Below are 24,380 nucleotides of genomic sequence, written 5' to 3' on the forward strand. Positions count from 1 at the left end.
TGTTTGTTCTTGTTCCACTCAGAGTCCCTGACTTGAGAACCCGAGGCAATGCAACATTGAACGAACAGCTTGTTGGCTATCCTCTCAGACTTCCAGGTTGCTATTCTTCGTCTTACATACTGCAGCACACACAGCATAATGTAACATTCCTATAACCCTTTAAGATGTAAGCACAGAATTAGGCCATTTGGGCCATCGAGTCTGTCCCGCTATTTGATCATGGCTGATTTATTTTCCCTCTCAACCCCATTTGCTTACCATCTCCCCGTAACCTTTGATGCCCTTACTAATGAAGAAAACATCAACCTCCGCTTTAAATGTAACCAATGACTTAGCCTCCTCAGTCATCTGTGGCAATGAATTCCACAGATTCACCACACTCTGGCTAAAGAAATTCCTCCTCATCTCTGTTTTAAAGAGATGTCCTTGTATTCTGAGGCTGTGCCTTCTGGTCCGAGACTCTTCCACTACTGGAAGCATTCTCTCAATGTCCACTTTATTTATGCCTTCCGATATTCAATAGGATTCAATAAGGTCCCACCCCCTCATTCTTCTAAAATCCAGTGAGTACAGGTTCAGAGCCATCAAATGCTCCTCATACGTTAGCCCTTTCATTCCAAGGATAATTTTTGTAGACCTCCTCTGGGCTCTCTCCAGTGCTAGCACATCCTTTCTTAGACATGGGGCTCAGCAGTGCTTCCAATACTCCAAACGTGGTCTGACGTGGCCTTTGTCATTACTCTTTGGCTACTGTTTTGGTAGCTTTTACAATTTATTCTGCATTGTTATTGTTTTACTTTATCCTAACTCAATGCAGAGGGTAATTATTTGATAAGTATGAACAGTATGCAAGACAAGCTTTTCACTGTAACCTTGGTAGATGTGACAATAATAACCCAATACCAATAAACCAATGCCCAATATTTCTTCTTAAGCAAAACCATGTTGACTTGAGCCTATCTATCATGGAGCTCCAAGCATTCCAGGACTTCATCCTTTATAATGGATTCTAACATCTTGCCATCCACTGAAGTCAGGCTAATTGGCCTAACATTTGATTTTTTGCCTCCCTCACTTCTTAAAGAGTGGAGTGACTTCCCAGTAACCTAAATGTTGACATCAACAGACAACCAGTGGGTTGAGTAGCATCTATGGAAGGAAACATTTCTGATCAAAATTCTGCAACAGGACTGAGACTGGAGAGGTGAGGTGGCCAGTATAAAGAGCTGAAGGTGGGTGGTGAGACAGGAGCCCTAGGTGATTGTCAGAAGATGTGTAAAATGACAGGCAGGAGGTGCCAGGTAGAGGAGGGGAGCAGGTGTGGAGTTGTGATGAAGTCACAGTTGACAAAGAGAGAGAAAGAATAACCACAAGGGATTCTGCAGATGCTGGAAATCCAGAGTAACACATACAAAATGCTGGAGGAACTCAGTAGGTCACTGATGCACCATCAATAACTCACGCTGAGACTTAGGAAGTGAGATATCGGCTTTTATTGACTGGAAGAATAAACAGCACTACATCCTGGGGAAAATGAGGGAGAGCAGCAGCCCACAGTCGCCTTTATACAGGGGTCTGTGGGAGGAGCCACAGGAGCAGTCAGCAGGGGTCTGTGGGAGGAGCCACAGGAGCAGTCAGCAGGGGTCTGTGGGAGGAGCCACAGGAGCTGTCAGCAGGGGGTCTGTGGGTGGAGCCACAGGAGCAGTCAGACAGGTATATCTAGTTCACCACAGTCACGTAGCATCTATGGAAAATAATAAACAGCTAATGTTTTGAGGTGAGACCCTTTATCAGGACCAGAAAGGAAGGAGGAAGAACCAGAATAAGAAGGTGGGGGATGGCAGGGGAGGGGTAGGAGTACAAGTGGGAAGGTAGGTGAAGCCAGGTGGGGGGGGGGGGGGAAGGTAAGTGAGTGAGGGAGAGAGGATGAAATGGGAAGCTGGGATGTGATAGGTGGGAAAGGGACAGGGCTGAAGAAGAAGGAATCTGATAGGACAGGAGAGTGGACCCTGGGAGAAAGGGAAGGAGCAGGTAGGCAGTGGGTGGTGATAGGCAGCTGAGAAGAGAAAAGAGGGGAGCCAGAGTGGAGAATGGAAGAAGAAAGAAGGGGGAAAAGGAAAACTCACCAGAAGTTAGAGAAATTGATATCCATACCATCAGGTTGGACACAATCCTGAAGGAATATGAGGTGGGAGTGGCCTCATTGTGACCATTTGTACTACTTATATCTGTGGTTGGGGCTGTGGATAGATACCTTGGCTTTTGAGGAGCAGAAGGCTGAGGGAGCTCAAGATGGGGTTCCCACAGATGGATGCCCACAGGGAAGATCTGGGAGATGCCATTAGTGTGAGGCCAGCCTGAGTGAAAAGATGTAGGTCTAGGACCCGGATGTAACACAGGTAACCCGGAGACATTTTCAGATCAATTTCACTCCAGCCATTTGATAATCTTTGTAATACTTTATTAGGAAGAGGTTGTGAAGGCCAGATTCTTTTATTTATAAATCAAATACAATATAGTACATTAGTGTGCCTGACGATCCAAATTGATGAAGATGATTCATTCAAATTGAGGCAGAAATCTCTTGAGTTTCTCTATTTGAAATGACTAATCCCCCAGTTAGAAGTACAGATATTGGTCCTATTATTTTACCAGTTAATATGAAGCATTAATTAAAGAAAATAACATTCATTTATCTTAATTAGTGAATTTATTTACATATTTCCACCAGTTGTCATTCTGACTCCCAAAGGCAAAGTTCCAGGAGCTGCCTACCTGCTTTCTTTTGCCAGTGGCAGAGTTAAGTCCTCGACTCCATGGCTTCCCTTCGCCTCACCAGCCACCCAGCAGTTGAGTACAACACCATCATCGGAAAAGGGCTGCCATTTAGCCATTGCCAAAGCACAGCAACATGATGCCATTCAGCCCCTTAAAGTCATTTTGTCACTCTGTGAACTCATGCCCAATGTGAATCCACCATGCCCTGTTCATCCACCAGCTTGATTACCTTCAAAATCCTTCCTCAGTAAGGCCTATCTATTTCAGTTTTTGTTACAATTCTATATGGCGCCATGTATGTTTAGCATCTAATCCTGATCACTGGTAAAGGCTGATGGGCACAATTTGATCTATGATGCCTCCTACCATACTGGGCACTGAGTTCATGTGTTGAGTTTAAGGAGTGCAACTCCACAGTGTCTTCAACTGAAGCCCAACAATGCCAATATTTGGCATAAGGCTTGAATGCTGTTAGTGAAGTGAATGAGTCTCTCACAGACTAAAGATGAACCAAGTGTAATTAATATTAGGCTTTCAAAGCATTGATTTTACACCAGTGACACCTCCACCTCAGAGGAGTACAAAGTGACACAAGGCATAGATAGTGTGGGTAGCCAGGGATCTTTTCCTAAGGCAGAAATGGCTAATATGAGGGGGGCTTAACTTCAAGGTGTTTTTCCAGGAAAGTATAGGGAAGATGTTAGAGGTAGGTTTTTACACAGAGAGTGGTGGGTGTGTGGAGCACCTTGCCAAGGGTGGTGGTAGAGCAAGGTACATTAGGGACATTTAAGCAAATATTAGACAGGTATATGGATGATAGAAAAATGAAGGTCTATGTGGGATGGAAGGGTAAGATTGATCTTGGAGCAGGTTGAAGGGCCAGCACAACATTGTGGGCTGAAGGGCCTGTACTGTGCTGTACTGTTCTATGTTCAATGAATGTAGCTGCCAGCTCCTTTCCTTGATGTGGAAGTGAAGCTGAGGGGAGAGTAAGTGGGTAGCACTGCTGTATTAGCTCAGAGATATGCGCCTGGTGCATCTGTTGTGCATTATCACACAAAAGGAAGGGATTTATCATCCCCAGTAAGGTATATATTCTTGTTCCAAACTTGCTAAGAATAGCATAATGTTGAATTAAAAGAAGAATGGATTGGTGCCAGATTCCCAGATCTAGGACTTCATTCACTACAGTTGTCAAAAATTAACAGTTACAGGGTCATCTGACTCACAGAAAGGCAGTGAGTACAATGAAGGTACAAACGTTTCGATGCCATGAAAATACCTTCCTACTTATGAAGTAAGTTCACAGGGAATTCAGTCTGTAACACCAAAATTCTGCATGTTATCTGTTTAACGTAATCACCTGCCCACAATTTGACACCAAGCTGCACACCCATTGCATCTCTATGAGTTCCATAGCATAACAGTTTTTTATCTGTTCTGGAAACAGCCATCTCCTTGTGATCAATTCAACAGCCCCAATGCACCCCATCCCAGTGACAATTTTCAGGCCTGAGGTCCTGCAAAACTCAGCTGCCTGAATCTTACCTCAGGTTAATTCACCACTCTGCATGCTGCCCCACTTCTGCCCTGGTTAAAGCCTCACTTTTAAAAATGCTCATTTTCAAATCCCTCACACCTTAACTTCTAGGTTATTTTAAACACTGAGTCATACAGCATGGAGACAATCCAGTCAGTCCACCAATCCATGCCAGTCAGTGGGCATCCATTGTATTAACCCCGACTTCCAGCTCTTGGCCCTGATGCCTGGCTGATTCAGATGTTCATCCTTGCCCATCTGAAATGTGTCACCAACTCTGCTGCCTGTAGTACTTCACTCTCTGGGTGAAAAAGCCCTCATCAGATCCCCTCTGTACCCCTGACTCTTACTCTAAATCTACAGTACGTCCTCTAGTTTCATCTACCTTCCAAATGTGTTTCCTACAATCTACACCGTCTATACCTCTCACAGTTTAATATACTTCAGACATGTTGCCTCTTAACCTTCTCAGGGAAAATGGACTTAGCCTCTCTAATATCACCTCATAACTGCACACTCCATCCTAGCCAATGTCCTGGTGAATCTCCTCTGCACGTTCTTCAGAACCATCACTTCCTTTCTATACGATGGTAAACAGAACTGCATACAGTAGTCCAGTTGAGGTCTAACCAATGTTTTACAAAGCTGGGGTATAACCTTCCTGCTCGTGTATTTGGTGCCCTGACTAGCTTAAGTAACAGAAGGATATTAGCCTGAGGCCTATAAGCCTGGCCCCAACAGATCTCTAGCTGCCTAGACCCTGAGTTTATTTATTTAGAGCAGGGATCCCCAATCTTTTTTATGCCATTAAGCAAGGTGTCTATATACTCCAGGTTGCAAACCCCTGATTTAGACATAATGTGAGGAACAGTCCTTTCCAGTCCAACAAGCCACACTACCCAGAAGTGCACCTATTTAACACAAACCTAATCACAGGACATAGAAACATAGAAAATAGGTGCAGGAGTAGGCCATTCAGCCCTGCGAGCCTGCACCGCCATTCAGTATGATCATGGCTGATCATCCAACTCAGAACCCTGTACCTGCATTCTCTCCATACCCCCTGATCCCTTTAGCCGCAAGGGCCATATCTAACTCCCTCTTAAATATAGCCAATGAACCGGCCTCAACTGTTTCCTGTGGCAGAGTATTCCACAGATTCACCATTCTCTGTGTGAAGAAGTTTTTCCTCATCTTGGTCCTAAAAGGCTTCCCTTTTATCCTTAAACTGTGACCCCTTGTTCTGGACTTCCCCAACATCAGGAACAATCTTCCTGCATCTAGCCTGTCCAATCCCTTTAGAATTTTATACGTTTCAATAAGATCCCCCCTCAATCTTCTAAATTGAGTATAAGTCTAGTTGATCCAGTTTTTCTTCATATGAAAGTCCTGCCATCCCAGGAATCAATCTGGTGAACCTTCTTTGTACTCCCTCTATGGCAAGAATGTCTTTCCTCAGATTAGGGGACCAAAACTGCACAGAATACTCCAGGACAATTTGCAATGACTAACTAACCTAATCGTAGAATGACTTCTTTGAAACACTCCACTTCTCTACCACTCTTTCCTTCCCTAAAATGTTTCCAGAATTTTGGCCCATTTTTTTTCTCACTTCCCACATGGCTAACAGCCATATGTTGTTTGACTATGAATTTGTGAAGAAATATTGATGGTTTACCGGATAGAAGTTCCATAGAAATGCTGAATCACGTTGTTAAGTCCAGCTCTCTCTGCAGCATTTAAATGGTTGCTTGGTAACCAGCAGAACTGTGGGAATACCTTCACCAAGTGGACTACATAGTGACTCATCAGTCTTCTATGAGGAACGGGCAATAAATGCAGTTCTTGCCAACAGTCATCTAAGTTCTGTGAATAAATTTTAAAATGACCATCAATACGTGTAATTTATGGCACTATACAGTCAGTGGCCTCTTTTTAATGTACCTCCTGTGCCTAATAAAGTGGCCTCTGAGTGTACATTCATAGTCTTCTGCTGCTGTAGCCCACCCATTTCAAGGTTCGACGTGTTGTGCGTTCAGAGATGCTCTTCTACACACCGCTGTTGTAACGCATGGTTTTTTGAGTTAGTGTCGCTTCCTGTCAGCTTGAACAAGCTTGGCCATTCTCCTCTGACCTCTCTCATTAACAAGGCATTTTTGCCCACAGAACTACCGCTCACTGGATGTTTTTTGTTTCTCGCACCGTTCTCTGTAAACCCTGGAGTCTGCCGTGCGTGAAAATCCCAGGAGGTCAACAGTTTCTGAGGTACTCAAACCCCAGTGTTGAAGGTCACAGAGATTGCAGTTATTGGAATTAACTGTATGCTGAGGTCCACCTTATAAGACCAAACAAAGACTAATCTTTTGAGCTTCTCTTCCCATAACCCAATATAACTCAGTACAGATTGTTCCTCTAAACTATCATATCCAATTTAAAGGGTTTGCCTATGGCTGCAAAAATGTTATGGGCGGAACGCTTTGGTACTTGGCAATGCCATTGTAAATGTTGGGCTTATATTTGACCACGTTGCAATGTTAACCAGACTTAAAGGACCCTAGTTAGGAAGCTAGCAACAAGATGCTAAGCATTTGGGAACCTCACCTGATATAGAATGAGGTTTGGAGAATGAGGCACACAGGGGGTAGTCTGCAAATTTCTGTTCACTGCTGCTTCCGTTTATTCCTTTTCCCAAACTTTAAATGGGTAATCCCTCCCGAGACAGCAGGTATCTGTAAAAGTGCACTCAGCATGGATGGAATGGTGTAATGAGAGTTAAGCACAGAGTGCCAGCAGACCTTCTGTAGCTCCAAGGCATTATCGATGGGTCTGCTCACTGACTGCAGGTTTGAATGCTGGCACTTTATGACAGAGAAAGGCAGTACGCTGTCTTCATCTCTCCGCAGGGACGTGGTGGCATCTTGAAAGGTACACATCCAACAATTTCCATCTCCATTCCACTGTACTGGCTTCACAAAACTGTCTTTTAGAAGACTGCCGGCACTCTGCCCCCACTATCCCAGTTCTGAGACTTAAAAAACAGCTTCTTCCCCTTTGCCATTACATTTCTTAGTGGACCATGAACTCACGAATACTACCTTTCTATTCCTCTTTGCACTATTTATTTATTTTACTTTTTATTTTGTAACTTTTTTTTATTGTGTCTTGCCACAAAACAACAGATTCCATGACATTAGTCAGTGACGATAAACCCGATTCTGATAATCTCTTTAGGGAGACAGTGAGACCCTGAAATACGACAGGTGCGTGGTTTTCAAACATTGAACCAGTCAAAGCATTTGGCCTCCATCCCTCCAGTTAACCAAATAATTAAATTAAATAAATTAAACATATTAATCTTCTCCCAGTCAGGGAAGAAGTTGAACTATTAACTCATCCTGTACAAGCCAATGAACAACCCCACCTAAGTGCCACAAGCCACTATTTCTCACACCCCTTTTACTATAGGTTAAGCTTGTTTCATCTACTACATCCTTCCATTCTCACAGACCAATCAGTATCCTCTTTACTACTTTACTCTACACAATCCTACTCTACCCCATTGGTCATCCACAGTGACTTCACACGGAGCCAAACTGGCTCCATGTAGCCAACCAACTATAAGGTTTAATAAAATCTCATCGCTGTTTCATTGCATTAGCAACCTTATGATTGTTGCTGCACTATTTTTCATCTTGAATTCAACTCCGGACTGGTTGTCAACCCGCCTTCTACTTTGATAAACGGCGGTGCCAAGGGTATCAGATGATGCCACGATCCTGGCAACCGCATAGTCTGCAATGACGGTACATCTCTTTATGATGTGATTGGCTATCAAGGTCAAATCTGCATTGTTCTGTTATATTATGGCTGAGTGTTCAATGAGCTGTGGTCTCTTGTCCTGTATTTGGATCGCTCAACTGCAAACTATACATGCTTGTTTTTTTTCTCTTATTTTTTAAGTGAACTTAAATTTACTTTGAAACTTGCAACATTGCTTGTCCTCACAGAAAGGGCTCAATAGGTAATGATCACAATTTCCTTGAACTGCAGATGGCTTCTAAGGGTATTTGATTAATTAATATCGTGAGTTCCGTGACCTCTCCCTCTCAAGTTCTTGAGTCAGGCTTTATGATATCTGGGAGCAAGTGTAGGCCATTCAGCTCCACAAGTTTCCCCTGTTAATTTAGATCATGAGATGATCTGCACCTTTACTCCCATTAGCTGCCTCAGTCAAACATGATAAACCTCATCTAACTTTGCCCACACTCGGACTGTTAATCCTGGTGAGAATCACAGAGACCTCATCAAACAGTAAGTGTGGACCAACATACAGAAAACACTCCATTAGAGACCAAACCCAGCTTAACCTGTTCACCCATGCATGTCTTCCACTGAGGGTCACCATGACAACCATAGGAAACATCACATTGGGTTGAGCAGGAAAGCTCATGTGACAGTGGTTCTGAGGTTGGGAGGGGTCAGGGTAATTTGGAAGGATTTGTCATTTGGGTAGGTTCCTTGTTCAAGTGATTAGGAAGAGAAATTCAGGAACTTTCAAGATCCAAGAGCCAAAACCAAAAGATGTGAGAGGTGAAACTGTGCAAAAGGGACAAGTTCCACAGAGAAGCTGGTACATCACAATACCTTCTTGGACCTTGGAAACCATGTAGCCAAAATCTCCTGTCTGGAATAGGCATTGTATCTACAAATGTACAATACTTTGCATATAAAAGGAAAGATTGTTCTATACAGCTCAGTCTCTGGTATATTATTGTCCAATTTAACTCCCCAGGTTACAACCTCCAAATCAAATGGATTATGAAATCTTATTGTTGATGTTTCCCATTTTTTTTTTACAAAATTTTTATGTTTCTTACCCCAATTCAACAAATGTATGAAAGTTTCTACCTAAAATTGTAAGACAAATGTCACATTTTTAATACTATAAACAGTTTGGTGTTGGATGACTCATCCTTCATTGGAAAATGGCGTGCAGCAACGATTCAGGTGAGTGGTTGCAGTCAGAGTTCCAGGCAGCCAATAGTAATAAGTGTTAGTATGGCAGTGAAGAGAACGTTGTGGAGGACTTGCACCCCTGAGTCATTCACCATCATGCTGGTACCTGCAGGTTAAGAATGATGAGATCCTTTAAGAACTTGTCCAAAAATGACATGCAAATGTTCACACATTGAAGACTGTTGACCAATATCACCTCATATACAATGGCACTGGTCAGTAATTGTTAATAGAGCCTTCCTCTATGGTTCCTCAGTTTGTGTAGAACCCTCTGTGTTTAAATGCAGAAGAGACGTCAGCAGAGTGAGAGGGCCTGAGAGTTGAGTAAGATGTGCCGTAAATATGAGTATATCAGGGAATTGGAGATACATTTACATTTCTCACTGCCTCGGTAAAACAGCCCAGGTAATCAAAGATCCTTTCCACCCCAGGTTTTCTCTCTTCTCTCCCTTCCCATTGGGTAGAAAATACAAAAACCTGAATTGACATACCACCGGGCTCAGGGAGAGTTTCTATCCTTGTAAGATCAGATGGACCATTGACCTCACTGTCTACCTCATCGTGGCTGTGCACCTTATTGGCTGCCTGCACTGCACTTCCTCTGCAACAGTAACACTTAATTCTGCTCTCTGTTCATGCTTTTTCTTTGTACTATCTTGACGTGATGTAATGATCTGTATTGGTGACATGCAAAACATGTGACAATAACAAATCAAGGTAAAAATTTACTAGTGTTGTAGTCCAATTCTGAATTACCTGGATTCTCATCTGATGTGAAGGAGCGGTGAATTGGGTAACAGTAAATGACAGCAGAGACATGTAGGGAGGGAATTCCTCTGATAAATCTCTGGTGAGGGAAATAATCCTGGTGCTTAAGGGTGAAAGGTCAAGTATTTAAGGGGAATGTGAGGGGAAACATCTTCACTCAGAGGGTCATGATAGTGTGGAACGAGCTGTCAGCACAGTAGTGCATGCAAACTCGATTTCAACATTTGAGAGATAATAGTATAGGTAGTGGATAGGAGGGGTAGGGAGGGTATGGTCCCAGTGCAGGTTAATAGAGGTAGGCAGTTTAAATGGTTCAGCACAGACTAGATAGGCAGAAGGGCCTGTTTCTATGCTGTAATTTTCTATGACTCTATGATTTTTCAATCTTGGTTAGAGAGGAAATTGGTACGGCCAATTCCCAATTAGCTTTTAAACTCTGATGTGGATAATTCACGGTCAAGCAGGAGTCACAAAGTCATACAGACAAGAATCAGGCCCTTTGTCCCAATTGCCCTGAGTATGGATGTCTGGAAGTTGAAACTTGAAGTCTGTAGCCTGAAGACTGGAGTCTCGGAGGTTTGTTCTGGAGTTGGAGGATTATCCGTGTGTGTAGGAAAGGAGCTTCTTTTCCTGTTGCTGTTTTGTTGCTTGTTGATCAGCTGAGCATTTTAGCATGTACATTGGTGTTGGAATGTGTGACAACATTTGCGGGCAGCCCCTAGCACATTCTTAGGTTGTGTTGGTTGTTAATGCAAACGAAGCATGTTTTGGTGTACAAGTGATAAATAAATCTGAATCTGAATCTCAAACAGTCTATGCCATCTGTGTGTTTATTGTCAACCTTCTGAACTTATAGAGGTACATGTTGCTGTCTCACAGCTCCAGTGAACTGGGTTTCTGGTGCTATCTGTGCAGAGCTTGTACATTGTCTCCTTGACCCCAGTGCTTCTGTTTCCTCCTGCATTCCAAAGATGTGCTGGCTGGTGGATTAGCTGACCCCCTAATGAAGCCGTGTTTCAGGAGAGATCAGCATGGAGTTGATGGATATATGAGGGTGGAGGGGTTACTAGGAAATAATTGGAGGAGTGGGATTGATTGCACTAAGAGCTAGTATGGATCTTGTGGACTGAATGGCCTCCTTCCATGTTGTAAGAAATGAAGAAAATGCACAGGGACACTGTACATTGTTTAACACCATCTTCAACTCCCAGGTGGGCCTGGAGAGTGGATTGATGTCCAGTCCTAAAGTTCTGCGGCAGATTCTGAACATACCCAGGTGAACCTGGTGGTATGACATCAAGTTCACAAGCATTGGGTAACCGCTCTCCCTCTGCCCCTTTTCCCCTTTTTTCACTCCCCTTCTGATCCAACTGGACTCTATCACACTACCTGTTTCACCTTCCACACCCTCTCCACACACTCCTCCCACTGATTTTCTCCACTCATATCCCTCCTTTTATATCTGGCCTGATTAGGAACTATCATTCCACTCATCTGTCTACCACCCCTTCCCACCTGGGTCCACCTATTGCTTGTGAGCTCTCGCCCCGACTCCTTCCCTTCACCTTGCCATTCTGGTTCTCGCCCTTCTATTTATTAGCTTTGGTGAAGGGTGAGGGTCCATTTCTCTCTACAGACGCTGCCTGACCTGCTGAGTTCTTTCAACTTCTTGTTTGGTATTGTCAGTCTGCCCATCCATCTCTGTCTCTCAGATTTTGAAGTGATATTGCAGATAATTGAATTAGTATTGATATTGATATCAAAGTTATTTGTGTAACTTTCATTCCTTTACTCCATGGTTCACTGTTCTTTCCTGTCAGATTCCTTCCACTTCAGACCTTTACCTCTTCTACCTACCCCCTCCCGGTTTCTCACATCATCTCCCCTCCTCCCCCCACCCATCTTCCCTTTCACCTGGTCTCATCTGGTGCCAGCTTGTACTCCTCCTCCTTCCACCCCACCACCTTCTTATTTTGGACTCTGCCTCTTTCCTTTCCACTCCTGCTGAAAGGTCTTGGCCTGAAACATCGACTGTTTATTCCCGCACCCCACCATCCATGAATTCTGCCTGGCCTGTTGACTTCCTCCAGCATTTTGTGTGTGTGTTGCTGAAGATTTCCAGCATCTGGTGACTCTGCAGAATTATGAGGGGTATAGACAGGGCAAATGCAAGCAGTCTTTTTCCACTGAGATTGGGTGGGACTACAACTAGAGGTCATGGGTTAAGAGAGAAAGGCGTAAAGTTTAAGGGGGACATGAGGGGCAACTACTTCACTCAGAGTGTGGACCAAGCATGTGAACTCGATTTTAACATTTAAAAGGAATTTACAAAGTACGTAGATAGAGGGGTATGAATGGCTGTGGTCCGTGTGCAAATAGATGGGATTAGGCAGTTTAAATGGTTTGGCATGGACTAGATGGGCCAAAGGGCCTGTTTCGGTGCCATACTTTTCTATGACTCTATGACTGTAATCTCTTGTGTCTCTGATATGGCAAATAATTCTTAGGTGAGTATCTAAAGACAACCCTCCTTACGTTCATGCAGGTATCCTGTACTACCAGATATTGAAAAGTTTAGATAAAATGGACATGGAGAGGATGTTTCCTATAGGACCGGGGGACACAGGCTCAGAATAGATGTACGTCCCTTTAGAAATGAGATGAGGAGGAATTTCTTTAGACAGAGGATGGCGAGTCTTTGGAATTCATTGCCACAGACCACTGCGGAGTTATTGGGTATATTTAAAGTGGATGAAAGGGTGGCAAAGGTTACGGGGAGAGGGCAGGAGAATGAGGTTGAGAGGGGTAATTAATCAGCCACAATGGAATGGAAGAGCAGATTCAGTGGGCCAAATGGACTAATTCTCTTCCTATGTCTAATCGTATTAGGATCTAATGAGTCAGGAGGGTATGGAGGTTAAATTGTTCCCCTCATTTTAGCCTCTCCTTTCTGCCATTCAGGGGAGTTTATATTTGAGCTGACAGAGTGCTCAGGCACGAGGGAAAGACAGCTTACTTCATCTTAAACATACTGTTTATCACAAACATCTGACATCACCAGTTAAGCTGAGGCACAATAAAACGTGTCAGATTGCGGCTCTCCTTTGTTTACAAGCAGATGAGAACTCAAGCAGACGTTACTTATTGACGGCAAGGCATGAGGTAATAGTATTCCAATCTGTCTGGAGCCTCTCAGATATTCCCTGTGAGAGTAATCCGATCTCAGGAGAATCCCCTGAGAGCAGCAGACACAGAAACAAACACTTCACTGAGGCCCAGGGGAAGGGGAGAAGGTGAGGAGAACCAGGCCGAGGAACGTCCTGGCCTTGACAGGGATGGTTCCATTCTTTCAGTCCAACAGTGGTCAGAACCACTTCTCCGAGGAGTCCAGTGAAAGTCCCCGAGCCCCTGTGATCATGGCCAAAGTGTAATCCCCTCTTCAAGTGGACTCAGTTTATACTTTAAACACCAGAAATTCTGCAGATGCTAGATATCCAGAGCAACACACCCAAAATGCTGGAGGAACTCAGCAAGACAGGCAGCATCTATGGAAAGGAACAGCCATTTGGCGTTTCAGGCCGAGACCCTTCATAAGAACTGGAAAGGAATGCGGACGAAGACAGGAAAAGAAGATGGGGGAGGGGAATGAGTATAAACTGGAAGGTGATATGCGAAGTCCCAAGTGGGTGGGGGAGGGGGGATGAAGTAAGAAGCTGGGAGGTGATAGGTGGGAAAGGTAAAGGGCTGAAGAGGAAGGAATCTATTTCCAATCAATAGGGTACAGAAGCCCTTAATGCAACACTGACTCCAAAATGTGCAGACTCCGTCTTGCCTCTGCCCTCTGATTATCTCCCGTTTGTTTCAAGGTAACTCCTTTCTCCAGCCCCCAATTCCTCCCGATGAAGCAAAACTGTCCATTCAGGATAGGAGATGCCAGTCTGTTCCTACAATGATATATTTATGTTGCTTTTTCATGTTTTTCTTGCGAACTTTGTGCATCTGATGCTATGTGTCTCTGATACTGGTGCAAGAAAGGTTTCTGCTACCCTTGGGCAAACATGCACTGGTGAACAAGACTTTGATTCTTGTTAGAATGTGAGCTGGTTACAAAAGGTTCACGTAGGGTCAATAGAATAGTTAGACTGGGGGAATTAAATGTAGAGCAGGTTCCCCAACCTTTTTTATGCCATGGACCCTTCCCACTAACTGAGGGTCCATGGACCCCAGGTTGGGAATTCTTGTTGTAGAGAGAAAGGAAGTAGCTGGTATAGACCCGAACAGTATTTTGAACCAGATGGGCTAAATGGCTTGGTTTTTATTTATGTATACAGTCTGTGGCCACTTTTTCTGCTACGCCTGTACACCAGTTCATTAATTAAATATCGTATGGCAGCAATGCAATGCATAGAAACATGCAGGCATAGTCAAAATGGTCAGGTCTTGTTCAGACCAAACGTCAGAATGGGGGAGAAATGTGATCGAAGTGACTTTGACCGTGGAGTGATTGTTGGTGCCAGGCAGGATGGTTAGAGTATCTCAGAAACAGCTGATCTCCTGGGATTTTACGCACAACAGTCTCCAGAGTTTACAGAGAACAAACAAAAAACAGAACAACCAGTGAGCGGCAGTTTTGTGGGCAAAAACACCTCATTAATGAGAGAGGTCAGAGGAGAGTGGCCAGACTGGTTCAAGCTGACAGAAAGGTGAGAGTAACTTAAATAACCACGTGTTGCAACAGTGGAGTGTAGAAGAGCATCTCTGAACACACAACACGTAAAATCTTGAAGTAAATTGGCTACAATAGCAGAAGACCACAAACATACACTCAGTGGCTATTTTATTAGGTACAGGAGGTACATGATAAAGTGGTCACAGAATGTATGTATTCCATACATTGACAATGAACAGCAAGGACTTATTCATCAGTTGAAATGAATTAGGCATCAAGCTCAAAGTAATATTCACAAAATGCAGGAGGACTCAGTCCTAATGAATCCTCTGCCCGAAATGTCGACTGTTTACCCTTTTCCATAGTCGCCACCTGGCCTGCGTTGTTCTCAGGCCAGCATCTACAGATTTTCTCGTGTTTGTCAAAGTAATATTGCTTCTGCGATCATCAAAGCTGATAGGATGGACTCGTGACCTCACTATCTGTCCTGTTATGATCTTGCAGCTTATTGTCTCCCTGCACTGTATGCATGTTGCACTTTATTCTGCATCCCTTGACTGTCTTCCCTTGTTCTGCCTCAATGCACTGTGCAATGATCTGATCTGTATGAACAGTATGCAAGAGAAGCTTTTCACTCTATCTCATTATGTGCGATAATAAGAAACCAATTCCAATTTCAAGTCTATGATGAGTTATTTACTGAGAAAGACACAGAAACAGGCTATTTGGCCCATTAAACCAATGCTCACCACTACCACTTGTATTCTAAATCTACCCTAACTTATTTTATTCTTCCAACTTTCCAATCAGCTCCCCCAAGATTCTACCACACTGTGGCAAATTAACCTACCAGCCGGCACATTTTCTTGGGACGTGGGAAGAAACCGGATCGTCTGAAGGAAATCCAAGTCATCAAAGGGAGACTGTGGATTGCCAGAACCCAAGCAGCACAAGTTGTGAGACTGTGTCACTCTATCATGCGTTTCAATTCCAAACCTAGGTATGATCTTCACAATACAGCAGTAGAAAGTTTCTCCCATTTCTTGGGAAGTGTACTGTCACGGGAGCTACCAGACGGGTAGTGAGTGATTTGCCCCTGCCTAAGCCCACTTCAGTTTAAGACTAGAAGTGACGGCAGAGCCGGGAGAAATGCACACCTTATAATTGGGCTCGAACCTCATTGCCAGAATGCCCACTTCCCGATGTTCCACTCACCTGAGCCTTTAGATATCCTGATTTTTGCCGCTGCTCCGTCCCCTCCTTCCCCGGACGCTCTGATCATTACCAGGTAGCTCAGGTCCTCAGAAAATGGCAGCTGCACAGAGTTTTTGTTGGTTTCTGTGACTTTGATGGAGGATTCGTCTTCAGGCTTGTACAGCACCTAAAACAAGCGGCTGCTATTAGAAAATCTCCTGGAATGATCGGGCCACGGAGCCCATGTATCTGTTTCCCAATTCAGTGAGATCCTGGAGGCCTTCCAGCTCATCACTATTTTCCTGCACCATCCCCTTAATGCTTGATTTACAAGCAGAGCATCTCTTATGAGGCTAGCTTGTGTGAGCTAAGGATTTCCTTTCTCAAGCGAAGGAGGACGAGCGGTAAATTAATTGATGTACAAAGTGATGAAACATACAATGACTGGATGTGATGTTTTATGTTCTGGGAATCAGGATCAGATCAGGTTTATTATCACTGACATATGTCATGAAATCTGTTGTTTTGTAGCTGTAGTACGTTGCAAGACATAAAAAATTAATGTAACATAATAAAAATATATAAACAGTGCAAAAGAGGTATAGTGGGGTAGAATTCATGGGTTCATGGACCATTTGGAGATTTGATGGCGGAGGGGAAGATAGTATTCCTAAAATGTTGAGTCTGAGTTTTCAACTTCAAGTAAGAATGAGAAGGGGGCATTTCCTGGTAGCTCCCAGGAGTCCTTAATAATGGATACTGCTATTGTTTCTGTTGGTTAGCCAACAGATTCTGTTGTTTTGGCCGAAGAAGTCTCTGTTGATCTTACTCCAGAACATTCACTGAGAGTCCAAGACTTTTAGAAGAGTGAATTCCAGTTTTGTAACCTCTTTACCAATATATTTCTCCTCATCTTGGTCTGACTGGCTGATCCCTTTAAGCCAAGGATCTGTCACATTTACCGTGGCATCACCTGCAACTACGCGGAATGCTCTGCAAAAGGTTACTTACTTCTTGAGTTGTTTGGTGGGCTAGTTATTAGCCAGGAACTTCCAGTGTTTTGAATTGTGAAGTTGGATATTAAGTGGAATCCCCAAAAAGGTCAACAGAGAAATGAAATTAGGTTACACAGATTATTTTGAAAATTTTGAATATTATTTATGTATTGAGATACAGCGCAAAATAGGCCCTTCTGGCCCTTTGAGCTGCCCCACCCAGAAATCCCATGATTTAATCCTACCTAATTATGGGACAACTCACAATGGCCAATTAACCTACAACCAGTATGCTTTTGGGCTGTGGCAGGAAATCGGAACACCTGGAGGAAGCTCACAGGGTTACAAGCAGCGGCAGGAATTGAACCTGGGTCGCTGGTACTGTACAGCGTTGTGCTACACTGCCATGCCACCCTAAAAAACATTAAGATGTTCACGATCCTTCCCAAATTCTACCTATATATTTAATTGTTTTTCAATGTTGTTACAGACTCATTCAGAGGTGGATGACTCTTCAGAATTCTGTATTTCAGAGAGTTGTGGAGGCCAAGCCATTTAATTCATCCATATTCTCCTGGGTATCCTTCCTTACTTATTATGGCCCAGAAAGAAGATATTCAGCACTTTAGGTCTATTCTGGTTGCCAGTAGAGTGATTCCATAAACCCCTGTTCCATTCCCTATTCCTGATATTCCCCTGCACCCTCCCAGTGTTCTCAATTCCATCAGCTCCTCTCTGGTCCTTTTGGCCACGTCCCTACATTAATTTACAGAAGGCAATTAACTGACCAAAGCATCTTTAGGGACTGGGGCACCAGGAGGAGAGCCACGTGGTCACAGAGAGAATGTGTAAACTCGAGCGAGAGTGCACCTGAGGCCAAGACTGAACACGGATCCCTTGTGTTGTGAGGTAGCAGAACTAATTGCTTTGACACCATAATGAAAGGGTATGTGCAGAGTAATGGCGCTGAGGTAGAAGATCAGCTTTGATCATGATATAACATAGAAACAGAGGACAGTACAGTACAAGAGCACATGGTCCCAAACCAATTAAATTACTAATCAAATGGCCAACTAAAATAAGCCCTCCTGCCTACACAATATCCATTTTCTTCATTTTCATCACATTCATATGCCGGTGTAAATGTTTCTTAAAAGTCCCTAATGTATCTGCCTCTACCACCACACTGGCAGCAGGTTCCAGGTGACACTTTGTGTGGAAAAACTCGCCCCTCACACCCCCCTCTCACCTTAAGTGCATTCTCTCTGGTAGTAGAATAGTAGAGCAGGCTCACAGATCCAGATGGCCCAGTCTTGCTCTTTTGCTGCACAAGAAAGCGGCACCTATCTTCAAGGACCCCCCACTGTCCAGGCCGTGCTCTCGTTTCGCTGTTGCCATGGGGAAGGAAGTACTCCTGTGCCTTAGGTCTCACCCCACCAGGTTCAGGAACAGTCGGGCTCCTGAATCAGTGTGGATAACTTCACTCACCTCGACACTGAACTGATTCCATGATCTGTGGAGTCACTCTCAAGGATTCTGCAACTCATGTCTCACTATGATATATCCCTGTCGATCTATCCACCACCTTCCTATTTACTTATCTATTTACCTATCTATCAGTCTATTTATTTATTAATTATTTTTATATTTCTGCAACTTGTTGCTTTTACGCATTCATTGTTTGTCATTCTTTGTAGTTTGTTAATTGATTCTATTGTACTTATTCGTTCTATTGTGAATGCCTTCAAGGAAATGAATCTCAGGGTGGTGTATGGTGACATATGCGCGCTTTGATAACAAACTTACTTTGAACTTTGTACATCAAAGGATCAACTTTCTTCACCAGTTACACGTATTAGGCATATGCTGTGGTGTGTTAGTCAGGGCGTGGCATGCAACAGAAAACCCCATTCAACAATTACTAAGAATAAAAATTCATAACACCTCATAGGCCTGATTTTATTCTCACAAGTCAAAGAATATGTTGTAAAAAAAGATCACTCCCTACTTTTACATAGTTTCCTTATTTTGATTGTTCTTTCCCATCTCTCCTGAGTGTATACCTCAGATAATTATTATGTGGAGATTTGTGACAAATATGATCATATGATATATATGTACAGTATCTGAAATACATCTTATGGAAATGTTTGATGATAAACTTCAATAAAAAAATAAATTACAAAAAAAGAATAAAAATTAAACAAAAAACATTAAAGGTTGGAGTATGAATATGGAATAAAATGTGTATTAATATATAAATACCAGCAAGTATTTACAATGTAAATGGCATTATAAAAAAAGTTTAAATGGTTTGCATTGCAGTAGTGATGGAGGTAACAGATAGAGGGCACTGGGGTGGGAATGGCTGATCAGACACTTTTAAGATGGTGGGAAATTTTGTTTTAACAGCCCTACAGCACTTTCTGGGAGGGAGCTTTTGGGAGAGGTGGTTTGCAGGGAGGGTAGTGTCCACAATGATTTTTCCTGTTTGATTCTTGGCCCTGAACACATACAAGTCCTGCAGTGATGATAGATTGCAGCCAGTGACCCTTTCTACTGACCTGATAGATCATTGTTGTTTTCATATATTATGAAAGGATGATACATGGAACTAGACAGTCATGGCTGAGGTGAGAATTATCAGATTGCAATAGCCATAGATCCCGGATAATGGGAACACAAAATCGCCCACCTTGTATCCATCCACGGTCGATTCATTCTCAAAGGCCTTGACGTGGTCCCATTTAATCTTGACCCAGGAGCCGTGTGCCTTCCAAGTGATTTTACTTGGTGGCCGGTTTGGAGCTGAAAAGGGAAGAGGCCCATAACTTCTTGAGACAGGTGACCTGATAACTCAAAAATCTCAAAACAATCAGGAGCTTGCCTCCAACATGCAGGAGGCCCTCAGCAGTATGGAGTGAAATGGAGCTTCGACATTTTGGGCTGAGACCCTTCATCAGGACCCTCGACTATCAGTCACCTCAACTCAGCTTCCCCACGGCCCCGGAGAGAAAACCTAAATCTCTCAAAGGTAATCACAACCCACTGAAAGCACCCTGGTCAGTCCTCATCAGAGATTATAATGGCAGCTTTCAATGGATTCAAATTTTAAAAAGGTTAGTTTCTTTTTAGTTGTCACATAAAATCAAAACGTTTAAACACATGTGAAATGCATTGTTTGTGTCGATGACCAACACGGTCCAAGTTGTGCCTGCGGTCATTATCCAGCAGAGGTGGCATAAACATGATGTCAACATTGAGTGATGACCAACCACACAACCACATCTTTATTTTTGACGTTTCCCAAGGGAACATTGATAGCAATAGATTTACAACACAGGTTTCAAATTTAGGGCAGTAGGATCTTGTGCATTACAAATAAACTGGGGAGGTTTTGTAGGGAGTTGGCACGTGGGGTCACAGCTTCCTGTATGCATGTGGCCAGCTCCCACAAGGTGGCATCAGAGAGCTAGTGATCTGCATCTCCTGGGGACTGTAGTATTGTTTGAGAAGCTTCACCCCATTATGTGCTTAAAAATGCTAAAACAGCTCTGAGGTAACGAGCCTTGTGGCCTTGGAAGAGAAGCCCATTTTGCAAGAGCTTCAACGTTTTGTGGATGTGGTTGTGCTTTTCATACTGACTTTGGCAATTCTATAGCTTAGAACATAGAACATTACAGGCCCTTCAGCCCACAATGTTGTGCTGAACTGTTAACCCTCTCTCAGATCTATCTAACCTTTCCCTCCAACATAACCCTCCATTTTTCCGTCTTCTGTGCCTATTTCTGAGTTTCTTAAATGCCCCTAACATATCTGTCTCGACCATCACACCAGGCAGGGCATTCCATGCACCCACTGCTCTCTGTGTATGTAACTTACCTCTGATATCTCCCCCCATACTTTCCTCCAATCACCTTAAAATAATGCCTCCCCCCACCCCCCAGTATTAGCAATTCCCACCCTGGTAAAATGTGTCTGGCTATCCAATTGTTTTTTGCCTCTTCTTACCGTCCTTCGCTTGAAAGAGGAAAGTCCTAGCTTGCTCACCCTACCTTCATGCCCTCTAGTCCTGCCAGCATCCTGGTAAATCTCCTCTCTAAAGCTTCCACATCCTTCCTATGGTGATGTAGCCGGAACTGACGGTTTTATAGAGCTGCAGCCTAACCTCACGGCTCTGAACTCAATCTCCTGCAATTAGCTTGAAGAACAATACCTTGCAGCTTGTCTATTATCTTCTTCAACAGTTCAAACTTCAGGTGCGTCCAGCGTACTCACGTGCTTTCCTGGTGACAACGGTGGTAGATGAGCTGGATGGTCCACTCCCTGCACTGTTGTAGGCTCTGACCTCCACGTGGTACAGCGTACTGGGCCTTAGGCCGCTGACCCGCGCTGTGGTTTCTAGACCCGGGGTCCTCACTCGATCTGCCGACTCCTCCTTATCATTCCCTCTCCAATACCTGATCTTTGGAGTTGGGAGGAAATGGAAAGATAGAAGAGGGAAAAGAGGGGGAGGGGGTAATGAAAATGGAGAGTATCACAAGAAAATACTGAGCTGAAAGAGAATCTGGTTGGGTGAGAGGAACTTGCTCTCTGTGGATTGGGTGATAGATGTTTGGCAGCAAACTTTACTTCTCGGTGGGACCTCGCTGCGTTTTCGTGGGGTGGCGTGGTAACATACAGTTAGCACCTTGCTTGACAGCGATCACTGATCAGGGTTCAATTCCCGCTGCTGTCTGTAGGGACCTTGTCTGACTTTCCCGTGCTCCAGTTTCCTACCATATTCTACAGATGCAGGGGTTATGGTTAGTGAGTTGCGGGCATGCCACGTGGGCCCCAGAAGCATGTTGGCACTTGCAGGCTGCCCAGCACGAACCTCGCTGATTTGACTTGCTGCAAACAATCCATTTCGCTGTGGGTTTTGATGTCCATGTGATAAATATGAGTTGTATAGATAGGGCAAATGTCAGCAGGCTTTTTCCACTGAGGGTGGGTGAGACTGCAACAGGAGGTCATGGGTTAAGGGTGAAAGGTGAAATATTCAAGGGAAACATAAGGGGGAAATTTCTTCACTCAGAGGGTGGTGAGAGTATGGAATGAACTACCAGTGCGAGTGGGGTCATTTTCAACATTTAAGAGAAATTTGGATAGGTACGTGGATGGGAGGGGTATGGACAGCTATAGTCCAGGTACAGGTCGATGGGACTAGGCAAATTAATGGTTCATCACAGACTAGATGGGCCAAAGGGTCTGTTTCTCTGCTGCAGTGTTCTATGGCTCTAGATAAAGCTGTTCTACTCGCTCCATAGAAGTCAATGGGACCAAATGTACGGTTGAGATGTTCTCCCTATAGCCCTGCATCAAAGGCAGGCATTCATCATCTTCCCTGAGTTTATGAAGATGTCTGTAGGCTATTTGTCTCAACCTTTCTGTGCTCTGCATCTGGCTGAATACACACAGCAGTAGCTAGCTGAAATTTGGCTTATCTACTCTTTGACCACACATCCGAAGTATTCTCCAGTCAATGAAATCAGTTGTTAGAAAAGAAACCATAGCTCTTTTTCATTCTGGAAATTCCTACAAACAGTGAATTGCTAATGACCAGTTTGGTGACATTGGTTGAAGACCATTGGCCAAGGCAGAGAGAATGATCCCACAAGACATTGCTGTGGGATTTCACACCTAAGGGAACAGATGGGAACTTAGTCTAGTTTCTTATCCAAACAATCAGCCCTATGCTGGGAGAATTAGCTTAGACAAGGTGCTCAGCTCTTGTTGTACTGCTTCAGTCCATATTCTTCTAACTCAGAGTTGAGGGTGCCATCCATTGAGCCACACTTAATTTCAGCTTGATTCTTCCCAGTCATTTTTCTATTTACTTATTTAGAGATACCACATGGTAGCAGGTCCTTCCATCCCAATGAGCATGCACCACCCAATTAGACCCATGTGATTATACATCTTTGAAATGTGGGAGGAAATCAGAACACCTGGATGCACCTGAGAAAACCCATGCAGTCATGGGGGAAACGTACGAAGTCCTTGCAGACAGTGGCAGAATTGAACCATGGTTGTTGAATTGAACCCATGCTGCCCCCCCCCCCCTTACTCTATACTTCTTAAGAATATGTTGCTGAAGATGTTTTCTTCAATAAAATGAACATCTTTGAAATAAATCTGCTTTCTTTAATTCCTGTCTTAAAAGGTCAAAGTTTAAAGTAAACTTATTATCAAAGTACATATATGTCACCATAAATACAACCCTGAGATAAGTTTTCTTGTACACTTCCTCAACGAATCCATAATAGAATAACAAGCACAATAAAACCAATGAAAGACTGCACTAACTTGGGTGCTGGCAATGAAAGGAGACGTTAGGGGTGGTCACTGGAAAGGGAAGAACTTTGTCCACTGGACAAGTTGTTTTGTAGAGGAAAGAGAAGCCAATGGGAGGTCCATTGAGGACTCAGATACATTGCCCTTCTTGCCAGTCAAACTTCATTTGTCAGTCTTTGTTTATGTATTTTTTTTTGTAAATGTTATTGTATTTCTTTATCTTCCTAGAAATGGCTGGAAGAAAGTCAATCTTAAGGTAGTATAATAAATTTTACTTTGAACTTTGAACCTAGCCAGGCAGAGGACAGACAAAAGGACAGCTCACCTCATAGCCCAGTAGTATACCATTCATCGTGACCTGACCGACTGGCTTCCAGCTAACCTCAATTTCGGAAGATGAGATGCTGATGGCTTTGACCTCAGAAGGGGCAACGCTGGGCTCTGAAGACAGGGAGGAAAAAACAATTCAGAGATAAATCAGATTCAATAAGAACTGAAGAAACATGCTGGAAAATTGTGGCACAGTGGCAGCGGATTATCGGAGCAACTCATTGGGGATTAGGGAATAACTAGGCAATTACTAAAATTCACCGCCTTCATTGATAGATGCAGGTGGATGAGAGAATGGAGGGTTACTGATATCCATTAAGTGCTCTTCCATAGATACTCAAGAGAAATTGTATCCTCATCCCTTTCCCAGTATCTAATTCTGGGAACCACATCTCAGTAACAAAAAAGCATTGCTTAGTTTAGGTTAACGTCAAAAACGCTCAAAGGAGAGACAATAAGTTGCAAGACTACAGCCCAATAAGGGGGGTGTGATGGAATGGGGCTGATGGAATTATTTGCCTGGAAGATGGCATGAATGTGATGGGCCCACTGGCCTCCTTTAGAGTAACTGTAGGTAGAAGATGCAGTGAGGTTTAACAAACAATCACAAGTGAGAAGGCGTTGTTCTCCTTGGAGCAGAGATGTTGTAATTTATTCAAAAATTTCCATGAGCGAGGCCATTGGCATTCATAAATGAGTAGACCCAAGCTAAATAAAATCCAGTGGGGAGAATACTTAAATCTTGGCCAGCAAA

At 43.5% G+C, this 24,380-nt stretch overlaps 1 protein-coding gene across 1 annotated transcript in view; it reads right to left on the bottom strand.

The window, feature by feature from the left end:
- Nucleotides 1-1,751: 1,751 nt before the first annotated feature.
- cntn2 (contactin 2) overlaps nucleotides 1,752-24,380 on the bottom strand; it is a 227,392-nt gene continuing 204,763 nt past the window's right edge. The window contains exons 19-23 of the mRNA XM_073030631.1: nucleotides 23,622-23,737; nucleotides 21,239-21,425; nucleotides 19,656-19,768; nucleotides 15,987-16,152; nucleotides 1,752-9,440 (exon numbers count right to left, since the gene is read on the bottom strand). Coding sequence (XP_072886732.1) covers nucleotides 9,340-9,440; nucleotides 15,987-16,152; nucleotides 19,656-19,768; nucleotides 21,239-21,425; nucleotides 23,622-23,737 — 683 coding nt within the window. The 3' untranslated portion in view covers nucleotides 1,752-9,339. The remainder of the gene's footprint in view (nucleotides 9,441-15,986; nucleotides 16,153-19,655; nucleotides 19,769-21,238; nucleotides 21,426-23,621; nucleotides 23,738-24,380) is intronic.

Source organism: Hemitrygon akajei, chromosome 27, assembly GCF_048418815.1.
Source record: "Hemitrygon akajei chromosome 27, sHemAka1.3, whole genome shotgun sequence".
In the NCBI taxonomy this organism is placed as follows: domain Eukaryota; kingdom Metazoa; phylum Chordata; class Chondrichthyes; order Myliobatiformes; family Dasyatidae; genus Hemitrygon; species Hemitrygon akajei.